This window comes from Papilio polytes, unplaced genomic scaffold, assembly GCF_000836215.1.
Source record: "Papilio polytes unplaced genomic scaffold, Ppol_1.0 DF823923.1, whole genome shotgun sequence".
Taxonomy (NCBI): domain Eukaryota; kingdom Metazoa; phylum Arthropoda; class Insecta; order Lepidoptera; family Papilionidae; genus Papilio; species Papilio polytes.
In genome coordinates this window covers 942031-962360 of record NW_013525281.1, presented here as the reverse complement: position 1 = coordinate 962360, position 20330 = coordinate 942031, and the positions used below count along the sequence as shown (strand labels likewise).

General features: G+C 36.4%; 2 protein-coding genes and 1 non-coding gene across 3 annotated transcripts; all 3 read right to left on the bottom strand.

Moving 5' to 3' along the window:
- Positions 1–212: 212 nt before the first annotated feature.
- Positions 213–285, bottom strand: Trnak-uuu. Its single transcript has one exon. It is a non-coding gene; the product is annotated as a tRNA-Lys (tRNA).
- A 289-nt stretch (positions 286–574) lies between these two features.
- Positions 575–5769, bottom strand: LOC106102076. The gene is made up of 4 exons (XM_013281483.1): positions 5530–5769; positions 2192–2607; positions 1114–1244; positions 575–849 (listed from the first exon to the last, which is right to left on the bottom strand). The coding sequence occupies exons 1-4, from the start codon at positions 5767–5769 to the stop codon at positions 575–577; spliced, it is 1062 nt and encodes a 353-aa protein (XP_013136937.1).
- A 3097-nt stretch (positions 5770–8866) lies between these two features.
- On the bottom strand, positions 8867–12493 carry LOC106102507 (spidroin-1-like). Its single transcript, XM_013282015.1, has 3 exons — positions 12461–12493; positions 11341–12127; positions 8867–11119 (listed from the first exon to the last, which is right to left on the bottom strand). The coding sequence occupies exons 1-3, from the start codon at positions 12467–12469 to the stop codon at positions 8973–8975; spliced, it is 2943 nt and encodes a 980-aa protein (XP_013137469.1). The 5' UTR covers positions 12470–12493; the 3' UTR covers positions 8867–8972.
- Positions 12494–20330: the final 7837 nt, after the last annotated feature.

Genomic DNA, 20330 nt, shown 5'->3' with positions numbered 1-20330 from the left:
ATTATATATATTTATATTTAGAAACACAGAAAATTTAAACTGTAAATGTTTTCAAAATTTGGTGAAGTTAAAGGAAAAACAAAAGATAGCTGACAAAGGCAACTAAATAATTTTCTTTCATTTAAAAATTCGCGCTCTGTAAAATGCATTCTTGGTAATCAATATAAAATACGTGTTTGTAGCGTATATTATTTCAACTAGGTAAAAACATTCGCCCGAACAGGGACTTGAACCCTGGACCCTTGGATTAAAAGTCCAATGCTCTACCGACTGAGCTATCCGGGCTGTGAGAATAACACGAGTAAACAACCGTTTATTTCTTGAACGACCATAATTTCTTACAAATATAGTTTACAACTAGCTTTAGCCCGCAACTCTGTCTTAATTAATTTGGTAGATGTTGAGGAATCTATCAAATTTCACTGAGATCCGTTCAGTCGTTTAAGCTACAAACTCTAACAAACATCCACCCATCCATTCATGTAAACTTATACTAATAGTAAGATAAGAAAAAAAAAAACAATGTAGAATTCAAAAATAAATATATTCATAGTTTGACGTTAAATCGATCAGTTTAATAATTGTAGCCATTTCTTGAGCTGAAAGTGGGTTGACGACTCCTGTTGCCGAATCCACCGATCTTTCCTGAAGACCGTTGTTCAAATGGAGGTAAATAGGCTTTGTTAAGTCCATTTTGCTGGTTCCTAAGGTTGGCAAATCCTGGTTGGAAGTCAGTGGTCGCGGAGTTGACGACGACTGAGTCTTCGTTTTTAATGTTGGCAATAGGTTGGACGAAGTTGGGAGTTGCGTAGCCGTTGTCATTTGTGTACTTGTTTTCGTTGTAAGAACCTGAAAACATATTAGAAAATCATACTAAAATATTAATGCGAAAATTTAGATAGATGAATGTTTTTAGAGTTTGTAGTCATAACTGCTGAACGGATCTCCATGAAATTGGGCATAGATGTAGAGCACAGTCTAAAAGAATACATAGGCTACTTAGTTTTTTTTTTTTTTTTAATTCTACGCGGACTGAGTCGCAGGTGAAAAATAGTTTCCAACATTCAAAAGTAAATCACCACACGTGTAAGAAAGAAAGAAGGGCTCTATTACCGTCATCATAGATTCCTGCAGCTTCATCACGAGCGTTCTGTTCCAGAGCCAACTGGATCTCTTGCGGGATCGGGGGTGGGGTGGGGAGATGGTCACCCTCGGGCACGAAACCGTTCTGACCAGCTGTGTATCTGAAAAATAAAACAAAAAATTAATACAGGCTTTAACATTTTTTTTCTACATTTAAAATATTTGATAAATATGGGAATAAATGTGAAACGGAGAATGTCGGTAGCACTTGATTTGTAATCTATAGGTCCTGGGTTCGAATTCTGCCAGCAATTTTATTCAGTGAAGCAAAACTTGATGCAACATGCACATATTTATGAAGGAATTCAAAGATATATAATGTCAGCCATAGTGAGGACATACAGTGATGTGAAAATGATGATGGTGATGATGGTGATGATGGTGATGATGGTGGTGATGATGAAATCTATTGCTTAAATATCGTGATAACATATTCTAGTTCCGTGATAGACGGCATATATCAAAGACGCACGATTATTTCAACGACTACTTTACTCTTATAAGGGGATTACTAATTTTAAGTTGTTTTTTTTATATTAATTAAATACGCGTGAGCTTCATTACATCATCACATATGATCGATTTGTAGACGAATATAACGAGTTATGAAACATGTAGTAATTTCAATTTATTACGTGAATTAATCCTCGTTTAATTCGAGTTAACTTTTTCGCTAAGACCTACACTATTAAAAATGACCTTTACGATTAAAAAGATATAAAAAAAACATTTAAGCTCAAAATATGCTTAAATTAAAAAGGTTACGTTGCAAATAAAGAGTGAAAATAACTTAATAATACCAATAATAATTAATTATTAATTCCTGTACAGTCAGCTGCACAAATATCTAAGCATTTACAAAATTTCAGAAACATGTGTAAGCTTCAGTTTCCGTATTCTACCGACTTCATACAATTCTTTGACATCTCTCTTATTTGATTTACTTTGTAAATGTATACTCAAATTATACAGCGGACTGTACCAAGAAATCTCAATAGTTTAATTAATTTTATTAAGAAACCTTAAATGGGTAATATATTTCTCTCACCTGACACTGTATACTTGTCCATCGTCACCAGTGTAAGAATACCCTCCTTGCGCTTCAACACCATTTGTGGCGATTCCATTTTCCTCAGCAACAATACCGTTTTCAGTTTCGAAAGCGTAAGAATATCTTTCACCGTCATTTTCATTGGATTGACGTACTATAGCTGCATTTCTTTCGAACGCAGCTCGGGGACGTTCAGCACGAGCATTGACGGCATTGCCAATTGTATATTCATTGCCGAATTGTGCGATAGTATCTTTAGCAATGAATCCATCGTTTCCTTGTCCGTTAAACGAATTGGATAAGGGTGTTTGAAGGAATTCTGATCCCCCAGATGTTTGAGCGTAATTCGGTGGTAGATACGCCCTGTTGAGCTTTGCCGCGCTTGAGTAAGCGACGAAAACTGTTAAAATGATCTGTGAATGAAATAAAATTATTGTTTAAACAATACTTAACTTAAATTACAATAAAACTATATTCTACATTTTTGTTAGTTAATCTATTGTTAAATAAGAAAAAACTATTACAGTTTTTATTACGTTAAAGGTCACGTAAAGACTTTTATAACTTACAGTTAACAAAGTCGAACTGTTCAGTTATAACTGAACGTCTGTAGCGGTCTTTACGTGACCCGTAATTTTAATTTTTTCAGCTTACGTAGTGGGTATTAAGGGTTAAAAAGGGTTGAATCCATAAATTTTATCAAGTACATATTATTTAAATAAATGTAATAATTAATACATTTCATAAATGCTTTACCAATTTCATTGCGAATATTTTTCTCTCACAAGCTATCTCACGAATGTTGGACAGTTAACTGATGCTATCGATGTTCTCTGTACAATATTTATAGTGATGGCCGCCCTGCATTATCGATCCACTTTAATATGGAAGATGTTCGCAGCCAAAAGTCGTGGTTTAACATTGCCTAATCAATGCGTTACTATCACGGGCGTCTAATTGTTGCGGACGGTGTTATGCAAAAATGATCAGATTACGGCTGATAGAGATGTATGGATACTGCGAAAAAGGAAAAGGCTTAGATGAGGACGGTGTTATCCAAAAGCGTTAAACGTTCTAACATCTGATGAACTGGTTGGTATTATGCAGAAGTTACGATTATCGTTTTTTTCATTCAATATTAGTATTATGGCATTGGCCAAAAATGTGCAATAATAAAAATGCTGCGCTCTTGCATACCGCCATCCCGTGGTATACAAATCTATTTCAATAAGCTTATTAACTGGATGGGCAGTAGTTAGACCATATTTCATTCTCTACTGACCTCGCTTCGCGTCCCAATACTTTAGACTATGGCCCTTGTTTTTAAATAAATATATCGCCATGATGTAAAGAATAATGCTTGAATTAATTGCCCTAGTATCCTTCAGGTGAGTTTAATAAAATAAATAACACACATAAAAAAAAATAGAAAAAAAACACACAGACGAATTGATTACCTCCTTCTGTTGGAAAGTCGGAAAAAAGGACATTTTGTGACTCTTTCTTGGAAAATTAAATCTAAAATCAATGTTATAAAAAGAAACAAACAATTCTTTTTATCCACCAATCTTTTTTTTAAGATGGAAGTTTAAAAACCACAAAAATATCTTGCATATTTCCAACAATGAGAATGCGCATTCTTAGCGAGGTTTTATACACTTTTAAATTCAACTAATTTAAAAGTTACATTAAAACTCGTACTAATTGTTTTTAAATTACTTTAAAACTGAAATAGGGTAATTACTGAGATGATACAGTTTTTTCTTTTATCTTTAAAGGTCAGAATAGATTGATATTGGCGATTAAAATATTGTTAAATTGCTAAAAACGCCTGCGGGGTTCACACGTCGACCTCGGATGGTATGTAGGGAATGTTATTTGTATAAATATTTTCACGCTATTAAACTTCGTTGGTAAATAACTTGGATAAAAATGCTAATGTGGGAAAGAGACCACACGTTGCTGCCAACATCAAGGAAGCAAGATTGCAATGGTTTGTCGCCATGTCATGTCATTCTGACATTTGCAATTGATAAATTGACAAATGTAAACGATAAAATGAAGTTTTTATAATTACCTGCGGAAGAAGCCGCATGGGAACAGCTAGTTTATAAATAAATTAGCTTTTGCCCGCGAGTCCGTCCGCGTAGATTAAAAAAAGCAAAAGGAAGTGACCTATGTGTTCTACCACTATCTTCTACATCTATGCCAAATTTGTTCAGGCTACAAACTCTATCAAACATCCATCCATCCATCTCATCTTTTGCATTTATAATATTAGTATGATATAATTAAATAGATATATGGGTTTTTTTCATTGTTCAGTCGAGAATTTTAGTTGGGACAGCAAACTGCGGTCCGCGTATAGCGAACACAAACTGCACTTTGAAACCATCAGTACTGATTCATTAACAGCTTGTGTATGTCCACCCTTAGTGTAAAGAAAATAATTTAAATGTTCATGGCTTTAAAGAGCTTTTATCAACTAAAAGGAATTGTTTTCTTTTTTACATTTTTTTTTTACAAAAAGTTATCGTTAGCATGATAATAATATAAAAACATCTAGAGATACATCAAAGGTATCCTGGAATCCACCCAAAGAATTAACTTTGTATAATCAATTCGACCATCTCACGAGTGCATTGTGCTGCCTACACAATATTAAACACCTCTTCGTCTACCAAATGTCACGGCCAAGTGTAATTGACATATCAGTTTAAATGAGTCACACAATGATATCCATTAGTTAAATATACTTAAACTTTTGTACACTGAAATGTAGCAATCGCTTGGCCTTAATATCATCTAAAGACTTAATTTAAGGTAATTCCGTTTATAGTATCTAATGTGTTTAAATGCTCTTACATTATAGTAGACTAGTGTTAGCATGAGAGTTGGTCAGCGCGGAATAATATAAAATGTGTAAGTAGCCTGTTTTCTTCCAGTCTATACTCTACATCTGTGCCGAATCAATCATTATCCCATCCTCATCAACCCATCAATACAAACAATACCTGCCCCAAAAAAAACGTGTTTATACCTAATGTTATAAACACGAAATTTTCTAAGTATGGGTTAACTTTAATAAGTAAGAGCTATAATAACTACAGTTTAAGTGATGAGTATTTGTTCGGTATAGATAGCACGGGTTCGCCACATTCGGTGGCGAACATAATTTTGTATTTCGCGCCCCGGGTTTTGTGCGGGTAAGCGCGCTTATTTTATTTTTCTCGCACGGGCGGGTAGAAGAATAAACCCTCTCCACTACGGACGGGCGCGGGGCCTGCGGAGAGGGGTGCGAAAAAAAAGGTCGGAATCGAGCAGCCAAGCGGAACGGTCGCGAACTTGTGCGGATTAGAGTTGCTCTTTTGATAACGCGACGACACAACAGGCGTGTCGATTTCGGTAGCGAACGGGGTCGCTAAATTCGGTTTCGCGTTCGAAATTGCTGATACATCTTCAGGCAGCATCGCTGGGCCTATAGACTTGACTGAACCAGACTGACTCGATTGACATTGACTGAGACAAGGCACCTGCAGGAGGTGACGCAAATTCATCGAGCTGGTGAGTACCATTTTCCCCATTACGTTTACAATATTATGCCCTCCGGTGCAATCGTAGTTCAAGGGTAGGTTGTGCCGCGGGACCCGAACCCGTTTGTACGGCACAGTATTCACTATACTGTACAACTATAGTGTCATCTCTTTTATTCTCATTGAAAAAACAAAAGATAAAAGTTCTTAAACACGCCACACATTCATTTGTTAAAACTGAAGATGAGTTGTTCGTTTTAGAAACAAGTACCATATTTACCAGTATCTTAGAGCGGGCGTATACTTATAATAGTTGTGCGATTGTCGATTGTTTTACAGCCAATTCAACTGTTTAGTTGCACAACTAAAAATCGAGTAGTGTGCGCACTTCTATATAAGATTATAGTAATCAAAGCAAGACTAAACAGTTGAGCGATAGTTCAGTCGAAGTTGTGTAGGATGTAAGTAAACTGTTTTTTCCTTACTAATGCTAGAATTGAAGAACAAGGGTGTATCCGAACAGCTAATAATGTTAACCTCCACACGCAATCTCATCTCAGCATAATCATTCTGACATTTAAACGAGAAGTGCGTGATAACATCAGCAATCACAAGCAACCCGAATATTCAAACAAAAGCTGACCCTAAATCTAGACATCTAGGTAGCGCAATACTCGATAAATATGGACGTGAACGTTATTCTGCAAAGTCAGTAAAGTATAGTTAAAAGAGTTTTATTTATTAACAGCTTTCGCCCGCGACTCCGTCCGTGTGGAATGAAAAAAAACGATAGTGAGTCACCTATGTGTTCTTCCAGACTATTCTCTACGTCTATACCAAATTTTATCAAGATCCGTTCAGTCGTTTAGACTACAAACTCTAACAAACATCCATCGATCAAAACTTTCGCATTCATAAAATTAGTAAAGTAATTCATAAAATTAATAAATCAGGCCTAAAATTTAGCTGAATAATCGAACTATACAGTTAAAACTATGTATGTGTGGAAAAAAAAATATAAAAGGCAGGTCATCTGACAGTTCAGATAAAACGAATCAGTACTACTGTTCAGTTAGAATTGATCGTTATTGTTTATTTCTATTCAAGGAAATTGCTTAAAAAGGGGTACAAATTTTTGCTTTTCCTAATGTAATCTTCACTTGGTTTGAATATCTTAATATAATTAACATGTCATTTTAACTACTTTATAATAAATTCTTAATCAAAGTAGCAAAGTTAGACGATGAAAATAATATGCAACCTGTGATATAAGTAATTATGTGTGTTGAAAGTAATTAAGAGTTGTTCAATTATGGCGCCTAAATTACACGATATCGTCAATTGCTCAATGATTTACGGAGTACAGAAGCTTTCAAGTCCAGCTATCGACTATAGTTTATAGAATAGAGAATTGTAGAGACGTTAAAAACTAAGTTAGTCAATCAATTTACAAATATTTTTAGTTGTAGGTAAATTAACAACATAAGCAATCGGGAACGTATATTTCCTACCAATTGAAATGCCGTTTGACGCTCCAAAACTCTTCAAAGCAATGTAACCAATATTTACATACAGATATGTATATGATAGCTCACTAGCGCCCTCTTTTCATTCTAAAAGTGACACGAGATCCTTTTTGCACTAAAGCTGTAATTTTAATTGTTTCTTTTATGCCATTTTAATGCCCCAGGTTTTACATATTTTTGGACATAACCAACCTATAGCAGTGCCTCTCTTACTTGGCTAGATGTACTTGTTTCTTTATACGTGTTAAATTATGTTTATTATGATGGTTTTTTGGTGTATAATCGTAATATGGGTATGGAATTAAATTCATCGACTGTACAGTTTGTGCCATCAGTGCAAAGATCGTACAAAACAAGCTTAGGTGAAATATTAATATGATGAATAATGAGGTTAATGCAGTATTTCTTCATCGGAGCCTATATGATCGTAAAGGCAAGTAATATTGTGTTTAGAAGTGTTTGTACATAGAATCGCCAATAGTCCAATGGTTAAGGGTACGGATTTCCAACCACGTGGTCGAGGGTTCGAATCTCGCCATTCGACTATTGTATACCATATCCTACTAGTCTAGAAATATTGGTAAATCAACAAAAATTGCTAATATCTTATCTTACTAATATTGAAGAGAGCTTGTAGCTTAAACGGCTGAACGGAATTCGATGAAATTTGGCATAGACGTAGAACATACTTTGGTAGAACACATAGATTACTCACTTTTTTTCTTATTTCACGTAGAAAGAGTCGCGGGTAAAGGCTAGTATTTTATATAAAAAAGTGTTTGTATGTCCATCGTCAGTCTAAACTTTTTGTTATGGGTTCATTACATTTTTTTGTTCCAGCGTTGCTTGATTACTTCTATAGCTGTGAACCATTTAGATTGATTACGTAATACAAATGTCTCATATAGGGATGCGGATTCACAAAGGTCGAGACGTGTAATAGCTTTTGTCCCACATAAGGGCCCCGACAATGCTCACGAAAAGTCAAGGCTCAACCGATCCTGGCGGAGCGAGCTTTGAACTTTTAAGTCGTATCTAAGTCATTCAGTCACAAGAATTTATCGGATTATGTAATAGTTTACGATTAAGTCTCTAATTGGTATACTAAATACGAGGCTTAAGTTAAATTTAAGTCGACATGTTTAAGATTAAAACATTTATCCTGATATTAGTCATTTTGGCTCTTACAATTTAGTGCTATGTAACCTTTAAAATAATTAAAAAATCATTTGCATTCTTTATTTGTTTTAGTGATTTTATTATTGTCAAGTATTAGAGTTATATCTTATCGTTGGAAGAATTTTAATTGTGATATTTTTCATTTTACACAGTTCAATATGAATCCGAGTGCAACGTCCTGTTATGCAAAAACAATTGCGCATCTGAGGTAAGCACTGGCTAGCACTACACGATTCTCACACACCCATTGTGCTTTATTCAAATGCATTTGGTAGTAAATCATGTTTTCAGTCGAAACATAATATTATATTACTCAGAGATTCTTGCAAATACTGTCTAAATGTACATAGTAGTAGGTATTTGGTGAATAATTCTACAGTATTAATTTGCTGACTTTTATTTACAATTTTACAAACAGTTATTAAAGTCTCTCCTTAAAGTCAAACAATTTGCTTTATGTTTTAAAAGCTACGTTCATTTTTTTTAATTTTTCTAATGCCGACATTACTTATCCTACAATTGCACTACAATCCTTTGGCCTCAATATTTGTATCCTTCCTCGGGGCTATAGCTTGGAGGCTGGCGAGGGCCACCGAATTCTTGACCAGCACCCTGGTTAGGGGAAGAACCACCAAATCCGGGACGTTGGGGCTGACTGCCTTGGCTAGACTGAGATCCAGGTCTGTTGTACTGATATCCAGAACCACTAGTAGAACCAAAGGATTGATTTCCACCAGGCTTGTATGAAGTTCCCTGTCCATTGCCCGATGAAGATGGCGTGTTCCCACCAGGCTGGTATTGCGAAGGTCTACCGTTTCCGGATCCCGAACTTGGCTGGTTACTGCCGGGCCTGTTGGAATTAGGTTGGAAACCTGAACCTTGTCCAGAAGAACCAAATGAACCGGATCCAGATTGTGTATTAGTTTGTGGCAAAAATCCTTGTCCTGGTCGGTTACCACCAGCAGGGGAAGATCCTTGTGGACGATTGTATTGATAACCTGTCTCTTTTTGACCATTTCCAGATCCTACTCCAAAGCCACTTTGTCCTTGAGTTCCTGCTGTCGGGCCAAATGCACTCTGTCCTTTTGCGCCACCGCTCTGCCCGAAATCACCTTGTCCACGAATCCCAGCACCTTGTCCAGCCGTGCCTTGTCCTTGAGTTGTCTGTCCAAATACTCCCTGACCTCTTGAACCAACAGTTTGTCCGAAGCTTCCTTGCCCTTTAGTTCCAGCGGTCTGACCAAAGGTGCTCTGACCTATTTGCCCTTGTGTACCCGCTGTTTGTCCATATCCACCTTGACCTTGAGTTCCTGCAGTCTGCCCAAAGATACCCTGGCCTTGGGCTCCTGCATTCTGTCCAAAACCACCTTGTCCCTTCACAGCAACAGACTGTCCGAATCCACCCTGACCTTGTGATCCAGCTGTTGAACCAAAGCTACCTTGTCCTCGTGTCCCAGCGTTTTGTCCAAAGGCACCTTGTCCTTGCGTGCCTGAAGTCTGCCCAAAGCCACCTTGTGCACCGGTCTGTCCAAAAGTACCTTGTCCTCGAGAACCAGTTGCCTGTCCAAAGACTCCCTGACCTTTTAACCCTGTGGTTTGACCAAAAACGCTCTGGCCCTGTGAGCCACTTCCTTGTCCAGGTCGACTACCCTCAGAAGATGAAGAACTCTGTGGACGATTATATTGATAGCCTGTCTCTTTTAGGCCGTTACCTTGTTGATTAAGTTGACTGCCTTGAGCTGATTGTCCCACAGAACCTGAACCAATTCCAAAGCTTCCTTGTCCTTGTGTGCCCACAGTCTGTCCAAAGGCACCTTGTCCTTGTCCTTGAGAACCGGTTGTTTGACCAAAACCACCTTGTCCACGTGTCCCAGCACTTTGTCCGAAGCTTCCTTGTACTTTAGTTCCAGCACTCTGTCCAAAGGTACCCTGTCCCTTACCACCAGTTGTCTGTCCAAAACCACCCTGTCCTCCTGATCCAGCGCTTTGTCCAAAGCCACCTTGTACTTTAGTGCCAGTGGTCTGCCCGAAAGCACCTTGTCCACCTTGCACTTGACTTCCAGCACTCTGTCCAAAGGAGCCCTGTCCTCCTAATCCAGCGCTTTGTCCAAAGCCACCTTGTACTTTAGTTCCAGTGGTCTGCCCGAAAGCACCTTGTCCACCTTGCCCTTGACTTCCAGCACTCTGTCCAAAAGTACCCCGTCCCTGACCACCAGCTGTCTGTCCAAAACCACCCTGTCCTCCTAATCCAGCGCTTTGTCCGAAGCTACCTTGTACTTTAGTTCCAGTGGCCTTCCCGAAATCTGCTTGTCCCCCTTGTCCCTGTGTTCCAAAACTCTGTCCAAAAGCACCCTGTCCTTGTGATCCAGAAGTTTGCCCGAAGGTACCTTGTCCTTTCGTTCCAGCACTCTGTCCGAAGCTACCTTGTCCTTTCGTTCCAGCACTCTGTCCGAAGGTACCCTGTCCTTGAGAACCAGTTGTCTGACCAAAAACGCCTTGCCCCTCAGATCCAACTCCCTGTCCAAATGCAGTTTGCCCTTGAGAACCCCGGCCGTAAGTGTAACCTTGCTGATTACTTTGTGTACGTTGTCCTTGGAAACCTTGTTGCTTGAAACCTTGACCTTGAGCGGAGCTTGAAGAAGTTCCATAATTGAGTTCATTCGAGTCCTCTTCAGGGCGATAAGCACCTAAAAGAAAATGCAAAATTAATAAAAAAATAATTTAAGAGTTCTATCAAATAAATAAATGTTTTAATTTATGTGTGCAATGGATTAAGCTTTTTTCCTGTATAAAAAAAATACATTTAAAACACACCTTTTCTATATAAGACAAAAACAAACATTTCGAAGTTCGTGAAAGGAAATAATAAAAGTACGTAATAAACTACATTAAATTAAAAAAAAATTACCTTCTTGGATCCCAGCTGCTGCAGCTCTAGCGTTCTCTTCGATAGACTTTAGTATTTCTTCGGGAATTGGAGGAGGAGTAGGCAAATGTTCTCCCTGAGGTTGGAAACCATTTTCGTCAGCAGTGTACGTCACACTTATCTTTTCACCTTCATCCGATGTATATGAGAATGCACCTTGAGCTTTTACACCATTCGTAGCTACACCAGCTTCTTCAGCAGATATACCGTTAGAAGTTTCAAAACTATACGCGTACCTTTCACCGTCGTTTTCATTTTCGTACCTTAGGATTTGAGCATTTCTTTCGGCTTCGCTCTGTGGGCGTTGCGACTGATATGTCTGCGCAAACGAGTTCGAACCTTGACCACCTTGCCCGAAGGTTGACGTTTGCTTAAATCCACTTTGTGCACTCTGAACTGATCCCGAACCGGAACCGAAAGTTTGTTTAGAAGCAAATCCATTTTGTCCTGATCCAGATGGTGATTGGCTAAATCCGGATGTACCGGTATTCTGGCTGAATATCTTAGATCCAGTGGTACTGGTTCCTGGGCCGAATCCACTTGACCCGAAGGTAGAACCAGCGGATTGAGTTGTTTGACCGGTAGCGCCAGTCTGTCCAAAGCCAGGTAGTTTTGGTAGTGAATCAGAGCTCAACGGTCCGTTTGGTGATCCAAACGGAACGTTCAGGTCTTTAGAGCTACCACCAGATGAGGCTGCATTGAACGGTGGTAAATAACTGCGGTCCAATTTGTCAGCGCAGCCATATGTTATGACTGAAATCACTAAAAGCTGAAACAAACATAATAACTGTAATTAGAATCACTGATTTTTTTTTCTAAATCTAATAAAACCCTAATTTATTTTTCCGTTACAGCCAGTTATTTTTAATTTTTTATTTTATTAATTCCAGCCAGGCAGTTAATTCAATTTTTTTTATTCAGGACAAATTCTTTTTCAATGATTTTTTTCTCTAATCTGTATTTAGGTGGAATAAAGTAGATTAAAAATCCTCAAATGTCACACACTGATGAATATAAATCTTAACCATTTTTTTTAAATCAGTGAACTTGAATTTGTAAAGTATAGTGTGTACATATACGTGAATAAACTAAATGTTATTACCAGCTTCATTTCAAGCTGTACACTTTGCAAGGGTCTAGCTGCGAATGTGATGGCAGACTGAAACGGATCCTATATTTATATCAAACAAAATTCGTTCACCTCACTTCGTTACCTAAAACCGTACTCACGGTCCTAACCTTTGACTGGCTGAGTGAAGATTCTCAAGTATATTTCAATGTGTGCGTACATTGCAAAATTTCCCGATCGATATCCACTTTACACTAATTACTGTATGTATCGTTTATTTTACACTCTATTATTTTAACGAAGATATTTCTTGTAACCTTTATTTAAACATCATTTTTGTTCTTTTATATCTAAAAAAACAACAATGTCTTGTAGTATTCACATTGCTTTTACCACATTCAAGTTCAATTTTCTTTAAAACGATCGTATTTCTTCTTACCATTGTTAAATAGATTCGTAAACATTCAAAATTACATTTCAAAAAGCGTTATTAAGCTTATTAATGTGAGCTTTTGCAACTGTACAGTTTCACACTTAATTGATAATTTTCGAATGACAATTACTTACTTATCAGAGTTAAAAAATAATATACTATTATTTTTAATTAATAACTGACCCTATAAAATTTTTATTACAAATTGTTTCCGACAAAGTTCTTAATAAAGATTTTATATTTACAACGTCATTTAAAGTATTTTTTTCGTTAAATTAAAAACTGAATAGGGATTATTAAAATATTCCAATTACTTTTATTGTTTTAATCGCATCTTAACCAGAGTTTAAAAATTGGGATCAGCTTATTTCAGCCTTCCCACAAAATGGGGTCAATTATCATCATCATCTCCTTATCCTACTCCCGTAAGGTCGGCGCAACAGGTTTTTGTCCTCCACATAACTCTATCATACGTCATCTGTCATCACTCCCTTTTTGATCACGTCACCTTTTAAAATGGGGTCAATAAACAAATCTAAATCTACACTAATATTACACAGAGAAAATAACTCAAAAACTACTGAACTGATTTCAAATATTGCACCATTACAAAACTATTTTATCACTAAGTAACTTTTTTACTACTTTTTATTTCACGCAGACGAAGTCGCAAGCAACAGCTAGTATGATATATTCAAGAATATTCCGTCTAATTTACTAGTTAACAATAGTTACATGTTTTATTGACAGATTAATTACGTATATGCCTTTGTTTATAAGATTAAGGGCCTGTCCCACCAAATTACAAATTGTCTGATAACAATCGTGTAAAATATGTGATGGAAATATCGGATTTTGTTCCCTTATCTGACAGTGACGTCATTTTAAGTTATCTGATGCTCTATCAGCCAGTGGTGGGACAGGCCCTTAGTCGGAAATACACATGACATCAAAATAGTACTTCACACATTCCAGTAAGTCAACATCTTATGAGAGGATATATGTCGGTACCAAGTTTCGTAGTCCCCATCAACTCCTTATGTAGCTGGCACAAATCCAAATGCTACTCATTAGTACTTGGCAAGTGTGCGACAGTCATGTATTCCAGGCTATAGGTTATGTTGTGATTGAAAAGCGATGTTGTGAAGGTGACATTGCGCTGTCTATATTGCACGAGTTCGTGTACCGGCTGACCCGAGCATCAGCTGTCAATTCTGACGATACCGCGTCACGTACAGACAAAAAGTAATCTAAAACAAATATAGCAAATTACTATACTTAAGTGTTTATATAATTTGATCACGTTTTACATTTTTGTACACTAGAATGTTTAAGAATTAAAGAACTTTTATAGAGTACTAGAAAAGATTTAATTTTGAAGGAAATCCTGGTGTTTAAAAAGCTATCAAAAACGAACGTGTAAACGGTCAGAGAGGTATAATGTTAATTCCTAAATTGATGACAATGAATTCAGAATTTATTTAACTTTAAAATATAGCAGTGATCAATAGAACTTAAGGACTAGGTAACTTAATATCAAATATTGAAAGAAAGACAGAGTTAAATTGAAGATTACGTTTAATATGATAGCTTCAATAAATATGTTTTTGCACATATATTTTCACAGGTTTTTGCAAATTGACTTCGTTAATCATCATCACCAGCTCACTATACGTCCCCACCGAGGGGCTCGGAGCCTACCCTAATAAGGGGTGACTAGGCCATAGTCAATCACGCTGGCCCAGTGCGGGTTGGTTGACTACACACATATCTTTGAATTTCTTCGCCGATATGTGCAGGTTGCATCACGATGTTTTCCTTCACCGTAAGAACGTCGGGTAAATAATGTACATATGAAAATTCTAAAAATCGAAAATCACATTGGTACACGGCGGGATTCGAACCCAAGACCTATAGATTACAAGTCAAGTGTTCAAACCACTGAGCCACCGACGCTCTGTGACTTCGTTAATGAATAGTTGAAATTTCCACATAGATATGAAACTAACTAAACAATTAAATACTAAAGTAACAGATACTTAAAACTCTAAATTATTGTAATGTACCTCCGTAACATTGCATATAACGTTTCCTAATTCAAAGAGTTTTAGTAAATGTTTTCAATCTTTTTTTCTTAAAATCAAAACCTAAATATCTAATAATATCAAAACCTCTCGTTAAATAAAAAACCTAATAAATCAATTATTAGGTTTTTTATTTAACGAGAGATTAAATCGTCGCATAACTGTTTAGTCGCGCTTTATTCCTATGAGCTTATATAAGCTTTCATATGGAAGTGCGTAGAATACTCGAATTTTAGTTATGCAACCAAACAATTGAATTAGCTGCAAAACAATTGACAAACGCACAACAGTTGTGCGATAGTTTAGAAAAAGATGTACGCGCGCTCTAAAACTTCCTATGCTTTGTTTCTTGATTGTTGATGTCCGTTGTAATAAAACATTGCATTATTTATTTAGGTTTACAATTTTACTAAAGTTCAATACCTATTTGAAATCCAACATTCCATCTAATTGGTCCGTCGATCTCAGATAATCATGTCTTCTTTAAATAATGTTATGCCTTTTGTACTATTAAATTGAAAATTGTATATACTACCTAGAACTTGTTTCTAGATTAAACAATTAAACAGATTGATGATTTATTTATGAGAAATGACAGAACAATTAATCAATATAAATACTAGACAATTTAACAAAAGCAATCGTGAAGTTAACAAGAGAAGCTCTATTAGTATTGATATAAAAAGGAAACAAAGCAAGCTAATTAAAGACGTGGAGTCGAGTCACCGGGAGCCGACTTACTTCCTGACGCAGCTACGGGTCCGGGGACCAGTCGCGCCGAATGTGGCGGATGTGCCCCCTCTTGTGTTCCCGAGGGGGCCATCATCGTAGGGTGATGGGAGGGGTTTAACATCTGACCCCTCCCTACACATGTCGAGCCCCTACCAAGGGGCTCCCCCTAGCCGGGTCGTGGATAAACTAACGTAGATGCCACGGCCCGGTTGGGCGAAGGAGAACACCGCGGGGTTTAGTGGGTAGTCCGGCCGGAATTAAGGCCGGGAGTCCCACACGAAACTGTCCTTGCTGCCTCCGCAGCATGGACGGTGAAGTGCGTAAATGCATTCCCCGCGACAACAAAAAAAAAGCTAATTAAAGACTGCAAGTTAACATAAAGGCAAAATTAATTAACGATAAAAATAAAACTCTACAAGCGCTAAATATAATGTGTTAATTATATTGTTACATGAAACATTAATTCCATAGGGGACGTTGACCATAGATAAACAGAAGTCAAAAGTACTTCGTAAATTATCCTTCATCGTGCATTCTGTACAGTTTAGTATACTTTAAGATCATGCAAACTTATAAAAGCTTTATTCAAATCGATTTATTGTTAACAATCTATAAATCTAACGTACAGAACATCGTGATTTCATATTTTTTAATCCCTACCAGAGACATTTAGAATTGGTAATCTTCGCGGTTCATCTGCTTTATGGCATGAGAAATTATTTTAAAATACCAGTTTGTTAACGTGTACATTCATCTATAGATTTATAGCTCATTTGACTATCTATACCAACATAATAAAACTTAAAATACACACTTCTGTGTTATGTTAGATGTCAGAGATCACAGCATATTTTGAATGATTCATTTTTTAATTAAGCCCCTTACACTAGGACACGTTTGGGGCTACATATTTTAAAGCTATTATAATTAGTATGTGAGTAAACTGGATTTTTTTTTATGTAGCCAAGGTCTAAGATTTTTCTCCCATCTCCATGAAATAGTTAAAAAAATTGTATGTTCATCACAACTTCTGGAAGATATATAAACAGTTCTCAGCACAAATAATTTAATATCGATTTCAATTCAGACGAAGTTGCCGACGGTAGCTAGTTAAAAATTATCAGCTTCTATGTGGTAAGTTGCAGTAATTTGCGCAAATAATCAATGACGTCACAACATCAGTCACTGTCGAGCTTTTAAGCTTTTTACAAAAGTTATTTCTAAAGTATCTCACAAATGAGGAAATAACAACTTGTGTATCTTGTAAACATAAAACAATAGCTTTTGCCTGCGACTCTGTCCGGACTTAATTAAAGAATTTTATAATAAACTAGCTTTCGCCCACGACTCTGTCCACGTGGGATTTTAAAAAAATAACCTATATATTCTCACAGACTACTCAGGCTCTTCATCTGTGCCAAATTTCATAGAGATCCGTACAGCCGTTTGGGCTACAAATAAACATCCATCCCTCCATCCAAACTTTGGCATTTATAATATCAGTAAGAAGTAAAATGTAGCTGAACTACAATCAGTTACTGAACCCTAAAACTATAAAATACAATAAGTTTCGGCTGTTAAGGTAACAAAGAAAAAGCTCTTTATAGTGGTTCGTTGACCTTTAAATTATAGATTCCGATATTTTTACGTTAGAGTCATCATGTATGTGATACGCCCTCTCAATAGTGAACTTCAAATCTCGCGTATCGATCTTATCTAAAATATTTTCATAGTACACAAGTTTCAAAGAATAAAACCTGCTTTAATATTATGAATGGGCAGGTTCCCCTCGTGCAATACTACGACCATAGATGACAGGCGTGAAATAGAATTGTGTGTGCCGGAGTTTTAATTTCTATCCTTTTTCCCTTTCCATTTTCGTATGAGGAAAAGGGAAGTAGATGTAGTAGAGGATGGGACGCATAGATAAGGGTAATATCTTTCTCAGCGTCTCCTCTTCTATTTGTTAATGGTAGGTAACGCATCTGCAAATCCGAATGTCTATGGTCAGCGATTATTTGCTTGTTTGTCTCCTTACACTGTTAAATGTGTTGTTATGAGCATTTCTTGATAAATTAGAAATGCACCTTTCATACTTTTTAAGTATAATGCCCTAAAAAAATAAATTTTGCTTAAAATATCCTTTCGGAACTTGTCTATTTTATTCCCTTCGAGAGCAATGACGTCACTTTTTTTATTTAAATGTGAGGTTTTTATACAAATGTATCGGTTAATGGAATTAAATGTAATTGTTATACATTTTTGCTTTTAGTATTAATTATTTTGTATGCTATTTAAAGATATTCTAATTAAATGTTTTTTATCTGCATAACTTCCTGATAAGATAAAATTTTATCTGGATTTTGCAACAATAGTGTTAAGTAAGTTTATATTAAGTTTGATTTTATTTTTAATGAATGACAAACTTAGAAGCCAACAGATGTAGTTAAAATAGCAAACTATAACAGCTGCGCTTGCTCAGTAATTGACAGACATGGGTAACTGGCTTGCTTATATATATCATAAAAGCTCAGTGAATACCTGTAGACTCTTTTCCTAGCAGTGGTAGATCCCGCTTTAACATTTTCGCACGAATGGGCCCGCTCGCCCGGTGTAATACCACGACCACACAGAAAACAGGCGTGAAGTGGAAGCAATTCCGCGTACATTCTGATGAGTGTGGTGCCGGAGGCCTAATTTTAGTCCCTTTCCCTTTCCACTATTTTCTTAAGAGGAGAGGATGGGTAGGAAAAGTGGATTTGACGGTGGAGGAGACGCATAGGAAGGGAAAATGTCCTTTTTATGTGCGTCTTCTCCTCCGTCAATTAAGGGTAGGCAACGCATTTGCAATTGCGGATGTTTATTGGCAGCAGTCGCTTTCCATTTCAGTGTATTCAGGTGGCCCCTTGCTCGTGTGCCACTTCATATTATGAAAGAAAAAAAGCTTAGAATCCTCAGTGAAATTTAAATGTCGTTACGAGTTAAGGCAAATGTTTTGCTAAGTTCTGATGAATTGAGAAATCGTTTGCTCCTATAATTGGAATTCGGTTTTAATAAAATAATATAATACTTATAGCAATTTAACTAAGCGTATTAATTGCCTAGTACCTAGACCTAGGTTTTGAGTTATTTCAATACATACAAAAATACAAATCTTTCCTCTTTAGTAGTCCATTTTATCTTAGTATAGATGAATGGATGGATGAATTGTAGCTATAAGGTATCTCCAGAACATAAAGGATCCCGGTGAAATAGATAGAGGATAGAGGTCTCGTAGATGTAGAACTGTCTCGAAGAACACGTTTTAATTAACTTCGCGCAAACAGAGACGTAGTCAAAAGCTAATGAAAAATGATGCTAGTAGAAGTGATTTCATGTATTTGCGGGAATTCAACTAGTGTCAAATAAGTACATGATTATTACAATGTTATAAATAAATATGTCGGTCGTCGCTTTACATTTGCAACCGCTCCTACACGGTCGTCTTTTGTCTGCCGTACTATAATTAACAGAACTCTAGCAAAGCTATAAAGCTTGTATTATCTATTGTCTATCATTGCACAATACATGTATGTTTATAGCCAAACATATTCGTTCATGATATTCCGATGTCAAGAATTTGGACGCCTGTAATTGTGTAATTGCTAATTTTCATTATTAAAGTCGTGAGATCTATATGAAGCTATAAAGCAATGTATAGAACAAATTGTGGTCTTTACCTTTAGAAAAATATTTACAAAACTCAGTAGTTAATTTAAATTAGCATCTAGTTAGTAATAACTTGTATAATGCAAATTAGACAAAAATACTCGTTCGTATGGTGAAGGAAAGCATCGTGATGCAACCTGCACCTATCAGCGAAGAAATTCAAAGATATGTGTGAAGTCAACCCGCACTGAGCCAGCATGATTGACTATGGCCTAGTCACCCCTTATTAGAGTAGGCTCCGAGCCCATTAATGGGGACGCATTGTGAGCTTGTTATGATGACTCGTTCAAAGTAAGCATAAAACGATAGGATAAGAGACAAATCAAAGTTTTAATAATACATTTATAAAATATAACAAGACGGATTCATAAAATTCCTTTGCGTTTGATTTCGAAATCATAGGAATGTAGTAAATTATGGTTAATTCAAAAATTACATATGACAGATTGCGTGTGAAATATGAAATGGTCAAATAATGGACATAAATGAGCCTAACAAAAAATGTGTTGCCATTTACATTGTCAATTTATAATATAATTATAGTATTCGAGTCAATTGCTCTGCACACTGCTTTGAAAAACTTGTTACAAGTCTTATAATAAGTATTGAGTAAGTACTCTTAAATCGTGAGAATCTTAATATTTCGATCTTAAATCTATACTAAATAGTTATAGAGCCTTACAAATAAACGCGGTATAAGTTAAACTTAGGAATTAACTGAGTATAAGCTTGTACTAATATCTGCTTATACTCTATTTATTCCCAAGATTAATTTTATACCGCATCTGTTTTTAAGGCTGTTAGTATTTAACTCAAGTTTTTTTCTTCTAGTTCATTACAAACCCAGAACATTAGACATGAAATTAAGTAAATATTTTATCGAGTACACAAAACACTCGACACTGGCCCAATCCGCTTAGGGAGTGCCATAGACAAGAAACTGAAC

Bases quoted from the DNA above. Each gene is read 5' to 3' on its own strand.
- LOC106102076 (XM_013281483.1), bottom strand. From the start codon at position 5,769: ATGGTACTCACCAGCTCGATGAATTTGCGTCACCTCCTGCAGGTGCCT. The intron at 2,608-5,529 runs GTTCCGCTTGGC...TTTCATTCACAG, and splicing joins ATCCGCACAAGTTCGCGACC to ATCATTTTAACAGTTTTCGT. The intron at 850-1,113 runs GTAATAGAGCCC...ATATGTTTTCAG, and splicing joins TGCAGGAATCTATGATGACG to GTTCTTACAACGAAAACAAG.
- LOC106102507 (XM_013282015.1), bottom strand. The intron at 11,120-11,340 runs GTAATTTTTTTT...ATTTTCTTTTAG, and splicing joins AGCAGCTGGGATCCAAGAAG to GTGCTTATCGCCCTGAAGAG.